Raw genomic sequence first — 15028 nt, 5'->3', positions numbered from 1 at the left:
AGAATAAGATTGACGCACGCATTGTGTGCATGTAAGACTACTATAATATAAACCGAAAAGAGAAGATGGAATAATTAATACCTGAGCTCAGAACAAGAGCCAAACACAAAATGGCCAAAGGTATGCATTTGTTAATTGCCATTTCTTCAAATAAAATGTGGTTTTTTTTTGTGTTTGTTTTTTGTGTGTGTGTTTTGGTAGAAAATATAAGAAAAAACCATATATTTATAGCCAATAGGCAATGCTTGAATAGAATATTATATTGGAATGAATTAAACTTATACTCAAATATTTCTTGAATAGAAATATATCATAGATTCATAGGGGATCATAATTGATGTTGATATGGTGATATGTTTCTATTTACATTGATTCATCTGATTATATGTTTCTATTTACATTGATTCATCTGATTTATATATCTTTCAAATGTACAACAAAATTCGATAATCGATCTACATTTTTCCTTGTGTATTCATGATTATTAAGATATTATTTATTTCATGTATTGTTGAGGGAAATTTGTATGATAGGATGATTCATGGGTACTTATTAGTTATTAAAACAACAACATATTCTAAATAGGACATAAATATTTACACTATATAAGTCCAATCGAAATATTATATTATTAAAATATCTGCATAGTCCTTGTCATTTTTCCTGAAAAGGGAGGAAATGATATTCAACTTATTTAATACTACCTCCGTTCCTTAATGTTCTTTACGGTTACTATTTGCACGGACTCCAATGCAATATTTAACGACTTATATATCCATTTTGGTATGTGAAAAAATTATAAAAATTTGATATTTTAAAAATACACAACGAGACCAATCTAACAAGATCTTACATGATAACATTTTGATGTATATAACAGTGAGAATCCACGGTCAAAGTTTTCATACTTTGGACACATATTCCAAAGCGTAAAGAACATTAAGGAACAGAGGTAGTATAAGTCTGATTGAAATATATTTGTGTTTCTTATTTGTGTTTTTATTACAAATTCTAGAAGTGTACTTTATATCAATTTGTAAGCTAGTGAGGTTCACCTTGAACAAACAAAATTTGAATTAAAGTGGTACGAATTGGTTTGTTTCTATTTGAAAAGAATTCCTACTACTTATCTATACGAAATTACTTGCACCATTTTAATTTTGTATACTATTTATACAATTAATATTGATCATATTTTATTTAGTAAATAAAACCAAATGTTAGTTCTTATATGAAGTACTACGTATAATATATTTTTGGTTTTCATCTTAATATTACGTATATATTTTCAAAATATTTACATTTATAAGTTTTAATAATATGTAATTAAAGTGTGTGCAATTGTATTGTGCATTGGCAAGCGTGTGCAGTCAAATTGAGACAAGTAATTTGGGGGAAATGATAAATCCAAGGAAGAATTTCACTTCTTCCAAGGAAATCACCTTTAAAAAAATGTGGATTTCCTTGGAAGAAGTAAAATTTTCCTTGGATTTATCACTTCCCGTAATTTGGGATTGAGGAGTTGAGTTATGGATATATACTTTGTACTCCTTAGTCACATGAGTTATGGATATATACTTTGTACTCCTTAGTCACATGGGTTATGGATATATACAATGGCACCACGTGGCTTCCAGCAAACCTAAAATACCAAATATTTTTTAAAAAACAAGTTGTAACTACTCCCTCCGTCCCGGAATACTTGACCTGTTTTTCTTATCGGGCCGTCCCTTAATACTTGACTTGTTTCTAAAAATGGAAATATTCTAACAATATTATATTATTTCTCACTCCACCCCTATTGACCCACCTAACCCCTACTCTATACAAAAAATAATTAAAAATTCAACCCATACTCTCCCCCAACCCCACCATTTAACCCATCTCTCACTAACTACATTAAAATAATACCCCACTATCAACTACTACCTATTAAATTAAATAAGTCAATTCAAGTCCCTTAAACTCTGTGCCGATCAAACCGGGTCGAGTATTCCGGGACGGAGGGAGTAATATGCTAAGGAGAAAGAAAAAATACGCAAAAGAAACCTCCGTTGGGGCTTTTTAACATAGAGATAGAGTACGGAGTAGGGATCCTCTCCATTTTCTAAAAGAAATGGATGCATTTTCTTGTAGATGCATAAAGGTAAGGGGGGAAACATAGGGGTGTTTATAGATTTTTTTTTTTTTTTTTTTTACTAGCTTAGGTGTCAGCATCTAAAGATAACAAATGAATGAAAATAAATGATCAAAGGATCCAAATTCCTTATCACGTAGTACGTATTAATTATATATCAACAGCTTTTGAACCCGATTAAAGAACCGACAATTGTATAGTGGTTGTTTAATTGTTGTTTAAAGTGCTAATTTTATTGAGTGCTTGTGATTTAACGGAGGTGAAATTTAAAAGTTGGAAAAAATATATAAATTATATGGTGAATGAATATTGAGTACGTGTAGAGAGAGATATGAAGCGGAATAGGTTGAATGAAAATATGAGTTGAATGGTGTATTAATGTTGGATGAGGAAGATGAAGTATATGTATTGAAGTTATAAAATAACAACAAAAGGGGAAAAAATAAAAAAATTCATTGATGAAAGATGGAGGTGACACATGTCATCTAATCATCTATGATTTTCCTTTCCAAATACCATGTATAGATTGGTTAGTAAAAAGTCTAGTAACCCATTTTTGAAATATAAAGTTTGAAACTCGTAACCAGGATGTTAACAAGCCGAGTCTGATAGTGACAGGGGCGAAGCCAGACTCGGTTATCAAGGGGGGCCGAACACTAATTAAGCAAGTGGGCTTAGCTGCTTAGGGGGGCTAGTCCAATAGAAAACTATCTAATGTTGACTCGTTAGTCTTTTATTTAATAGGTGTGGTTGGGCCTTCAGGGGGATCCATGGCCTACCTAGGCCCTCACTATGCTTCGCCTCTAGATAGTGAACTACTTAATGCTCGACTTGAAAAAGTTCGATCATTGACCCGACTCGATCAAAAGCTTGTGAACAAACTCCGTGTTTTCCTTTTTTTTTTTTTAACACACTGATGTATTTATGAAACAATTTTTAATAGAATTTTTTTTAACATATAAAGTATAAAACATGATTATTTTTATTTAATAAACATGTTATGATTGTATATTTGATGATTGAGCCTTAATCGAGCCTATCGAGGTTCAACTTCAGCCAAAACTCGGTTTAAAAATTCCGAGCAGCTCAATTTTCCTGGCTCTAACTGAGTTTGCATTAGGTCGTTATCAGCTCAACTCGTTAACACCCCTAATTACTTCATCTTCACATATTCAACAACATACTCACATTTGCATCTAACCTTGTGCATTAAGGACATTATAATCGACATTCAAACAACGTAAAACTTATGATACCTCTGAAAAATTAAATTGCACAAAATCAGATTCACAATTATCTCACGAATTAATTAACATCATTATAATTTGAATTTGATCTCTATGAAGAATTACAAATTGGAGAATATGTGAGAATGTGAAGGAACATATTAGCTTGTAGATTTAATTGGTGGGCAAGCTGCATTATGGAACGGATTTAGCACACGTAGGGGTGCAAATGAGTCGAGACTCTCAATAAACTACTCGGGTTCAGGCTCGGTTAAAACTTGTTCATGTTCGTTTATTTAACAAATGAGCCGAGCTTGAACAACTTTTGAAACTCGTTTAACAAACAAGTTTGAACATGAACAAACGTATGCTCGTTCATTTAAGTTCATAAACAACTCATTTATTTATGTGCATGAATAAACTCGTACATTTTTTTTTGTTTTGTTTTTTTTTTGATAAGGAAAGAAAACCCAGGCGGACTACCTGACACCATCCTTTCGAATGGGTGAATTTACAATGACTTCGAGCTAATAAAATACTTCTTGTAGAACAGACCGTACATTGAAACTATGCTCTAGCCTCATACTACCCCAGCCCCGGTTCCAAGAAAACTTGGTGAATAGACTTTAAAGATAGACGATTAGCCAAACGATATATGATAACGATCTATCCTCCGGAAGAATACAAACCCGAAGCCCGACACTACACCTACACTATACTCCAGAAAAAATGCTAAATCTAAACTATAATCAATCTGTACAACAAACTAAGAAACTAAACTAAGAAAAACAAAAAAAAGTTAAGTAAAAGTAAATATATACAAGAATTACAAAGAAATCAAAAGAAAAAAGTGGATCTGAGATCCATCTATGAGAACAACGGAGGAACCATATTCAGCAAAATCACATTTGTTGACCCGCATCAGGGAGGGATAATGGAAGAACTTGACGAGCTTCAGATCTAATGCAAGGTATAGATCTTGAGCCCTTTGGTTCGTCTAAGATGCCGAATGAAAGAAACAGCGGTCTGAGATATTTCCATCTAAGGAAAATTCGGTGGTTTGACGAAAATCCGGTCGTTGACTGAGTTGACTCGGATTGGAAATGAAACTGGATAGGGATGAGGAAGACGGTGAAAAACTCGAGGGTGGCTGGCTGAGGCAAATTTACGAGATTAACCACCGAAAAAAAATGACTTAATAGTTACTCCTATGGCTATGGTGCTTAGTGGCTCAAATCACAAAAAAGCTGAGAAATAAAGGGGCTATATTATGATGGGAATAGAGGGGATGCATATTGAATTGTCTAAGATAATGACCTGAGATTTTCAATAGCTGAGAAATTTTCTATGAGTGGCGGCTAGGGTTGAGCATTTGGCTAGGGTTTTCTAGAGAGAAGGCAGAGCCCCTCTCTCTAGAAAACTTGTGCTACTCTTGGAGGAATAAACTCGTTCATGAACAACTCATTTATTTATGTGCATGAATAAATTCATAATCAAAATTTCCATACATTATTGTTTTATTATAGAAAAAATCGCTTTGACTTTTAACATCCCAGAAATATATATCATAGAATAAAATAAATTAAATTCAAGGGCTGAATTAGTGCATATTCAAAATTATTTTTTCAAATGGTTAAACTCTAAAGCGCATTTAAGAAAAAAAGCTCGTTTATGAACTCGGCTCGATTAATAAACGAGTTGTTCATGAACCTTTACGAATTCAAAATCTCTTAAACGAACCGAGCTTGAACAAATTTATGAGCTCGGTTGAAAGCTCGGGATCGTCTAAGTTAAATGAACATGAACATGAACAGAGTAATACTCGGCTCGGCTCGGCTCGTTTGCACCCCAAAGCACACATGATCATCTTTAACTTAAATAACACACAATTGAATGTATCTAGTTTAGATTTGGTAGGGGAAATGCAGTGTTTGAAAGAGGGGAACCATCTAGACCTCCTGGTCAGAATCAAGGTGTTTATATTGGTGGTATGTCAGCAGTGCAGAATCAAGGTGATAATCTTGCTGGTGGGTCAGCTGTGCAGGGTTCTGAGGCTCAAGTGGTGATTAACCACGTTTTGATTGAACCTCATATAATTCCTGATATTTTGAAGAAACAGGAACCGGTGCATAATTTGAAATCTCATTTTCATGTGTCTCAAAGGCAAACTGATCCATCTCAAAACTTTGTTGAGGGCAAGCCAAAAATCTTTTATGATGGAGTTTTCCATTCCATTCCAAGTCCAAGAAGAGGTTATATAGACTCTCCTCCGATTCCAGATATTATTAACAAACCTGGCAGCTTCTCTGCGTGTATGATATCTCGAGGTTTGGGGGATAATATACCTTCTCCTGTGGTTATCCCCCCTGCTGGTGATGTGGGTTGTAAACAGAAAGCAGCTCTTGTGGTTAGTGATTATGCATCGAGTGATCCTTCTACTCCAAGGGTGGATATTTCAAGCTGTAATTCGACTACAAAATCCATTTCTTCAAGTCTAGCAACAAAGTTTGAAGCAATTTGGCCTAAGAAACGTTCGAGGCCAAGTGGTTATGAAAGTGAAAGGGGAAGTTCGGTTCATGTTTTACCTTCTCACCGTGCTTATTGTGATACTGGCTGGCAACACAAGAGAAGGAAGCTAAGGTTACAGAAACTTGAATTAAAGGGAGGCTTTAATAGATGGTCTAGGAAGAGCAATGTGCCTGTTTTGTACTCAAAATGTATCTCAGATGTGGAAGTTGCTAGAGGTTTGGAGATTGAGGTGCAGGAAGACATTATTAAGTTACTTCATGGCAGCAATACCAGCAAAAGAAAGAGGGGTAAAATGCAAAGTGTTCCAGTTCCAAGCAAGAAGGGTCGTAGGTGCATTGTTGATAGAACCCAATTTCAGCCTATTTCGAAGTATCCTATGAATCAGTCAGGTTCAGTTGGTTCAGGTTTTTCTTATTTTGTTACTCAAGCGAAGGCAGAGCCTTCTTCCACTAAGTGAAATCTATATGCTGAAATTAAATTGTAGGGGGTTAAATGACATCCTAACTCCTAAGTTACCGTATATATTTTGGCTTCTTCACGCTCAATCCCCTAAGTTTTTGTTTTTGTCAGAGACAAAGATGTCTGTCTCAAATGCTGTAAATCTGTTTAAGAATACTAATCCAAGCTTTTGTAGTGGTGTAGATTCGATAGGCAGTAGTGGAGGTTTGCTTGTATTAGGATGGTGTAATCTTGATGTAAGTTGTGTTCTTAGTTCTCCTAATTATGTAGTTTGTAAAATCAATGAAGTTAATGGAAATGTGTACTATGTGACTTTTCTTTATGGTTCGCCTTCCCTAGATAATAGACAGAATGTTTGGGATGGTTTGTTAGAAATTCTTTCTTTGTATCCTAAAAGTTTAATATTAGGGGATATAAATCAAGTTGAATACTTTGAGGATAAATTAGGAGGTAGAAAACAGATTGAGGGGTGGGATTCTTTTAATCACTTCCGTTTACAAAGTAATCTTCTCGAAGTTCCTTTTTCGGGACCAAGATTTACGTGGTCCAATAAGAGAGAAGATAGCAATCTTATTTTGGAACGACTTGATAGAGGTTATATGTCGAATGAATGGTTTATTGATTTTCCGGATAGTAAAATCACTAATCAACCTTTCATTGCTTCAGACCATTCAGCGATTGTTTTTGACAATGAGAGTAGTAATTTCAAGAAATTTCGGCCTTATCAAATTGAAAATTGGTGTCTTCAATTTGCCGAGGTCTGTAAGCTAGTGGATGAGGTTTGGAGAGGAAATTTTCAAGGTTCCCCTATGTTTTTACTCTCTAGGAAGCTTGTTACGCTTAGACTTAAGATTAAATCCTGGTGTCTTAAAAACAAAAAGTGTTGGGGTGTTAACTGGAAAGATCTAAGTGAAAAGCTATCAACAACAAGCATGAGAGTAATAAGGTTAAATCACGCGAAGGAATACATAGAGGAAGTAAACTCGGCTTTTTCAGAGGCTTCTATAAAAGTACAATTTTGGAAACAACGTATGAAAGAAAGATGGATCAAAGATGGAGACATTCCATCAACTTTGCTCTACTTTAGAGTGAAAGTGAGGCAGAAAAAGAACGAGATTTTAGCTCTCAAAGACCAGAGTGGGGTGTTGGTTGAGGGACAGCATGAGGTTCAAAGGTTGGTAGTTAATAACCTTAAAGAGATTTTCAAAAGCGATTATGAGCTACCAACAAATGAAGATATTGAAATGGTAATCAGGGAGTTAGGATTGCCACAAATTTCAAATGATCAAATTTGTCATCTTGAAAAGGATTTTTCAGACTTAGAAATTAGGGATGTTATGTTCTCTATGGGGGATTCGAAATCACCAGGGCCAGATGGGTTTACTGCGGCTTTTTTCAAAAAACATTGGATTATAGTTGGACTTTCGGTTTGTGAAGCGGTTCGGAGTTTCTTCTCTACAGGATACCTGCTTAAAGAATGGAATCACTCAATATTGGTTATGATTCCGAAGAGAGATTTTCCAGAAGAGGCAAGTCATCTAAGACCGATAAGTCTGTGTAATACGGTCTACAAATGTGCTTCTAAATGTTTGGTGTCGAGACTAAAGTCAATTCTTCCAACCATTTTCTCGCCTTTTCAACATGCCTTTATCTCGGGGCGTTATATGGCAGATAACATATTGTTGAGTCATGAGGTGATTGAGAAAATTAACTGTCATCGAAGAGGTGGAAGTTATTTGGCATCTCTAAAAATAGATATGAGCAAGGCATATGATAGAGTGCATTGGGACTTCCTTATTCAAGTTCTTAGGGGTTACGGTTTTCCACAGCATTGGTTAAGACTAATTCATCAATGTATATCTACGGTTTCCTATAAAATTTTAATCAATGGACAACTTCAGACAAGTTTAGGCCTGGTTGTGGAATTCGTCAAGGAGATTCGTTATCCCCATTTCTGTTTCTCTTCTGCATGGATATTTATCAAGAATGTTACAACTAGGAAATGACCTGAAGCAGTTTAAAGGTATTAGTTTATCGAGAGGAAGCCCGCAGTTGACTCACCTGTTCTTTGCGGACGATGCACTTCTTTTTTTCAATGCAACAAAGGAAAGTTGTGGTGTAATTTCTTCCATACTTCAGAGATTTTGTGGAATCTCAGGTCAACAACTTAACTTGCAGAAATCCCTTTTTAAAGTAAGTCCTAATACGCCAGTACAGGTTAAACTTCTTTTTAAAGATATCTTGAAGATGGACTTGGTTCAGAATTTGGGAACACATTTAGGGGTGCCAATAGATTTGGAGGGGAAAAAACACTCTAATTTCCAATTCATTGTCGATAAGGTTGCAGGTAAGATTTCAGCTTGGAATTCTTGCAATCTCTCTCAATCTCAGAAGTTAGTATTGATTAACTCCATTCTTCTGGCTATGGCATCTCATGTGTTTAGTTGTATGGAGGTACCTTTATCAGTTACATCAAAGCTGGACTCTATTATTACTAGGTTCTTTTGGGCAGGGAAAGATGGTAAAGGGCTTCATTGGGTGAAAATAAGTACTTTGCAGTTGCCTCGAGGTCTTGGGGGTTTGGGTGTTCGCAGTGCTTCTTGCTTGAATAAAGCTTTACTTATGCGACAAGTTTGGTGTTTAAATAACAATCCTCAATCTTTGCTGGCTGGAGAGTTCGTTAAGAAGTTCTTAAACCCTATTAAGACTGGAGTTAAAGCTTCATTACTTGGTCGTCGACTTTCTTGGGGTATGAGAGGGTTGGGTAGGGCTTCAAACCTCATTCTACAAGGTTGTATTTGGAAAGTAGGTGATGGGAAATCCATTGTTGCAGGGAGGGACAATTGGGTAAATGGAAATATCCCCATTTTTAAGTCAAATGTTTCCCTTAGGAATGCGAAAGACTGGAAAGTACATCACTTTATTCTACCTTCAGGGGGAGGATGGAATCATGAGAAGATTAATTCCAATTTTGAGTTCTCGGATGCTAAAAGTATAGTAGGGATGGAGCTACCGTCTTCAGATTCAAAAGATTTCCTTTATTGGAAATTTCAAAAGTCAGGTAAGTTTACGGTGAAGTCAGCCTACGCTATGCTGGCTTTAGAAAACTTAAAAGACAATGGACTTAATTCTCAGGCTACTTTCTTCAAGATGCTATGGTCTATGAACCTCCTTCCGAAATGGAAGTTGTTCATCTGGAAATGACTTTATAATGGGATTGCTACTAAGGCTAATCTAGAGAGGAGAGGAATCCATGTGTCCACAAGTTGCGAGGTGTGTAATACAGCAGATGAAGATTCTCAACATCTTTTCCGTTTCTGCTATTTTGCACGTGATGTTTAGAGGCGTGGTTCACTCGCTATCCATTCAAATTTCAACGAAACTATGTCTTTTCAGGAATGGTTTCTGTTTTATATCCGACTTTTTCACCGTCAGGATGGTATCAATAGTCCAAGGATTGTTTATTTTGTTAGTACACTTTGGAGCTTATGGTTGACTAGGAACAAATTCAGGGGGGAAGTTTTTAATACCTCGGGAGTTAATAACCTTATTCAACTAGGGTTGGAGCAGCATCCAATTCTGCTTAAAAATCATTCTCTCCATTTAGGTTTTCTCCATCCACCAGAGGATGATCCTATCTATCCGCCGGGCTTCACTAGAGAAATTTTGGCTGGTATCGAAACTGAAGATCCAACTTCTATTATTCTTATCGATGGTTCCTGGTTTAAGACCACAAAGAATTCAAGTATGGGATGGTGTTTGGAAAATGATCAGGTTTCTTGTGATCGAATTATAGGAGGAGCGCAACCTGGTACAGCAATTTCGGCACTCCAGACTGAGGTTTTAGCGTGTCTCTTAAGTTTGCGGTGGGCTTGTCAAGCTGGACTTAGGAGAGTTACAATTTTCACGGATTCCCACCGTCTAGTTGAGCTTCTTCGATCGACAGAGGTTATGGATATTCATCTAATTTGGACACTTGCTGAAATTAAACAAGTAGGAAATACCTTTCACTGGTGTTGCATTAACAAGGTGGATAGATCAAGAATTGAACAAGCACACTTGCTGGCAAAGGCGGCTTCTACAACTCTTTTTTTCCTTTTGCAATTTTCCTTAGTTTGTTTGTTTGAGCTTATGTCAAAATAAAAAAAAAAATTAAAATAAAAAATAATTTAATTAAGCTAATCCCCAATTAAAATTTATAATAATTAAGTAATTAAGTTTGTGGTTCTTGTATCAAATGATCGTATATTGCATAGAGAGCTCAACTTAGGCCCGGGATATTTAACAACAACATGTATCTGTTACAATATACTAAAAACAAATAATAGGAATGATACATGTCACTTTATTTTATTTTCTCTTCTTATGTATAAACTGTTTATGTATAAAAAAAAATAATAGGGGTTATAAAATATATCAGTTGTAGACAATTATGGTAGTATTTTAGTCAAATATTTATACTAATAATAGAAACTATATTTAATCAACATTTTAGTCAAATTAACATATTAATCGTATTTAATATTTTGGTTCCAATTAAAAATGTACGTAGTAAATTATTTTATCATATCAATACTCCTTAGTTTTTGTGCATATCAACTAAAGCCCACTACCATATTTTGCAACCTATATAATTGGGCCACAAAATTAAAGCGTAAAAGGACAAACATGGCCCAACTTCAAAAGTCCAAAATCGAAACCCACAAAAACCAATAAATAAGAAACAACAAAATCTCAAACTAGGGTTTTTACATAAAACCACACTCTCTACATATATACTTCTCTCATCCGCCGGAAACCAGAGGAGAGAGAATTCTTCATCAGCTCAAACTGGTTCTTGGCATTTTCGAGCTGAGAAAAAATGGTATAATTTCTAGACTCTTTCTCTCTTACCTTTACTAATTTGTTCTTTGATCTGTTAGAAATGATGAGTTGTTGTTTATAGCATTTGATAAAGGTTGTTCTTAAGAATTATTAGCAGTTTCTGGGCATTACAAATTGATTCATCCTTTTATTTAATTGAGAAATCGGTAATTGACACTGTGTTTGTGAATCATTATCATACTTAGGATCTTCAAATTTGTGGGATATATGTTAATACATTTTTTTCAGCTCATAATGTAATCAGTTTAGCTGCACAGTTTTTGTTGATAACCTAAAAAGCATGAGATTTATACAGTAGTTTGTTTGGGGTCGAGTGTGAATCAGCTTAATTTGAATGATTAAGGACGCTGAATCTTCATGTTCTTTTTTGCTGTTTTCATATGGGTATTTGATTAATTTCACGTTTTTGGATAGTAATCCAGGTTTTATAGTATATCAGTGTTTATCGCTAATTAGTTCATATTAATTTATTTGTTTGGCGAATTAATCTTATGAATTTGAGGATTTTAGGGTATTATTAGCTCGACTCATGTATATAGATTTACCGAGATGAAAATAATGTGAATTCAAAAGTTTTTGTTTTAATGCCTGGATAAATGAATTTTATGGTATTGTTAAATTGAAGCATTTTCTTTGATTTATCCAGATGAAAATGGTGCTAAGTGGAATGGATTGAATGGAATATTTTTGTATTTTATAGTGCTAGAATGAGTATTTTTAGGGTTTATTTGTTTGGTTGAATGTATTCTTGAAATTCATTTTGTTCATTCGGAATATAGAATGATTTAGGTTAGAGATTTCTGAATGTTAGTCAAGAGACATAAAGCTTACCATTTGATGGGATGTAGTCAATAGCTGGTTGATTGTTGGTGTGTGTTATCAGTCCAATGCCAGTGTTCAATAATTTTTGGAACTTTTTTGGGTGATCTTTACCTGATTGTAGTATGTTACAACTATGAAGATTAAGATGACATATTATATATCTTGCACTGTTTTGTTCCTGTAACGTTAGTGTGTTGTGGAATGATGTGATTTAATGTTGAAACTTGTTAGTTTAGTATATCGATTTCCTAATGAATATGGCTGTTTTTTGCTTGGCAGGCTCCGGTTGCGAAAAAGGGTGCGAAGACTGCAGTTGGAAAGAAGAAGACGGTAAGTTTGATTAAGTTTTTACACTTTGCTGCATGAGTCCTGTTTCAAATTCGCATAATTCTATTGATCTAGTGATATTTATTTGGGTGGATAATTGTAAAATAAAGACAAGTTCTGCCGATTGTTTTATGAATGCAAGTTCTAGCTAGGTTTCTGGTGCAGAGATGTCTTTTAAATCCCTTAATTCTTACATTTCCTCTTATGATGTCCAATGTCAGTTTCTTGCTTACGAGTTAAATGTTTAAATGCCATAGTATTTATTAGGTGTAGGGTATTACTGTCCGACACTATAATGTTCGGGGTTCATGTCCTCGTAGCTTTATCATTCATTTTGTTGGAGGAAATGCTATTGACATACAAAATAACCTTATACCGTTGTTTGAAAGTGTTGCGAGTTTATGGAAATAAGTAGTTTCAAGATTCTCTAGTTTTCTAAATGGTAAAATTTCTACTTTCAGGAGAAAACCACAAACCCTTTGTTTGAGAAGCGACCCAAGCAATTTGGAATTGGAGGTGCTCTTCCACCAAAGAAGGACCTTACCCGGTTCATCAAATGGCCAAAGGTTGTTCAACTTCAGAGGAAGAGAAGAATTTTGAAGCAACGTTTGAAGGTTCCCCCAGCTATTAACCAGTTCACTAAGGCTCTTGACAAGAACCTTGGTAATTTTCCGCTTTATATGGCTTCCTTGAAACAAATGTTATTTATTTGTTTGTAATATTCCATTTTTTTGTTATGTTGAACTGGTTCTAAATCTACTTTTTTGTTGCAGCATCAAACCTTTTCAAGTTGTTGCTCAAATACAGACCTGAAGACAAGACTGCAAAGAAGGAAAGGCTATTGAAAGCAGCTCAGGCTGAAGCTGAAGGAAAGAAGCCAGAGAGTAAGAAACCCGTTGTTGTGAAATATGGTCTTAACCACATCACTTACCTCATTGAACAGGTAGTTTATCCGGATATTTTTACTTTTTTACTACTATAGCTGTTTTTCATATATTACTAATCAAAAGGGTTACTATTTTTGATTATTACTGATCAAATGGGTTACAATTTTTGATATATTACTGATCAAATAGGGTACTATATTTGATATATTACTGATCGAATTGGTTACTAATTGAAAATTGGTATTGCAGGGAAAGGCTCAGATGGTAGTCATTGCCCATGACGTTGACCCAATTGAGCTTGTGGTATGGCTTCCTGCCTTGTGCCGTAAGATGGAGGTTCCATACTGCATTGTCAAGGGAAAGGCTCGCCTTGGAACGGTGATTACTCACTCTTGTATACTTTATGCTAGCTTCGACCTCGTTCGGTATCGGTTTTTGTTTTCAATTTTTTACAAAACTACAAACCAAAATATGACAACCACAAAAAATAGTTTCTAGTTTTTTGTTTTCAGTTTTCAAAACCAACATGATTACAATTAGTATATACTATTTATTAGTTCATGATACAATCTAAATCATATGACTTTCAAAACCAAAAACTGAATACCGTCATTGATACCAAACAAGCTCTGAATTATCTGTAGCATCATAATTGATGCAAATGTTTTGAATCTTGAGCAGGTTGTCCACAAGAAGACAGCTGCGGTTCTTTGTTTGACATCCGTGAAGAACGAGGACAAAATGGAGTTCAGCAGAATCGTTGAAGCTGTCAAGGTAATAATTCGATTGATCTATTTAAATTGATGATGATGATTTGTCTTATTCCAAATCTTTTTATTATCTTGGTTTGTTCTGTTTAAGTTGTTTAATATGAATTTTGTTGTTTTTTTTGACAGGCTAACTTCAATGACAAGTATGAAGAGCACAGGAAGAAGTGGGGAGGTGGAATTATGGGTTCCAAATCACAGGCAAAAATGAAGGCAAGGGAGAGAGTTATTGCCAAGGAAGCTGCCCAGAGGTTGAATTAGGGCAAAAACTCTTGGTTGCAGAATTATTATTAGCTTCTTTTTGTTAACATTATCAGTTCAGAAATTGATACTTTAGTTTGTTTGGTTGAAGAAGTACTGGTACTGAAGTTTTTGTAGTTGATTTTGAAATTTGCCACCTTAAAATATGTACTCATTTGGGATGAGAGTATGAGTTCTTCACTTTTTTTGCCGAACGCCAACCTATCTTTGTTGTAGTTTTGCTTTTGTCATGTCAATCGATTCGAAATCAACCCATAAACCCAAATTACTACCCTTACCCCAACACTTTCATATCAGTACAAATTTATTACAGACGCTTGTATTTATTTCTTCAACTATTCTCCCTTTTTTTTTAAGCCAATACCTAAATTTCAAAATATATTAGTAAAATCATGTGAATCCAACTTTTATAGTACAAAGTATTTATTTAAGATGATACCTAAGGATAGTAATTGTAGGTTTGTCTACTTAAGAGCCTCTCTGCTTGAGAGTCACTTCTAATAGAGGATAAACTTGGTTAGTTGTAACAATTAAATACATACTTTTAACAATTAAATGTTCAACATTAATTTGATGCCGAGTTTGCTTCTCTAAATAGGTGCTTGATTTTCCAAAAGTAAAAAAGGCTGAAAAGGTGCTTGATATATGTAATGATGTTGTGAATTTTTCACGGTGTTGCCAATAATTTTTTTACTGCATTAATGATGAGAAGATCGTCGCCCTCTATCT

General features: G+C 34.9%; 1 protein-coding gene across 1 annotated transcript; it reads left to right on the top strand.

Moving 5' to 3' along the window:
* Nucleotides 1-11069: 11069 nt before the first annotated feature.
* On the top strand, nucleotides 11070-14463 carry LOC110783418 (60S ribosomal protein L7a-2). The gene is made up of 7 exons (XM_021987765.2): nucleotides 11070-11215; nucleotides 12337-12387; nucleotides 12846-13047; nucleotides 13158-13327; nucleotides 13521-13649; nucleotides 13953-14045; nucleotides 14168-14463. The coding sequence occupies exons 1-7, from the start codon at nucleotides 11213-11215 to the stop codon at nucleotides 14297-14299; spliced, it is 780 nt and encodes a 259-aa protein (XP_021843457.1). The 5' UTR covers nucleotides 11070-11212; the 3' UTR covers nucleotides 14300-14463.
* The last annotated feature ends 565 nt before the right edge of the window (nucleotides 14464-15028 follow it).

This window comes from Spinacia oleracea, chromosome 4 (genome assembly GCF_020520425.1).
Source record: "Spinacia oleracea cultivar Varoflay chromosome 4, BTI_SOV_V1, whole genome shotgun sequence".
Lineage (NCBI taxonomy): Eukaryota > Viridiplantae > Streptophyta > Magnoliopsida > Caryophyllales > Amaranthaceae > Spinacia > Spinacia oleracea.
The sequence above is the reverse complement of the archived record's forward strand: the minus strand, read 5'-3'. Positions and strand labels throughout refer to the sequence as shown.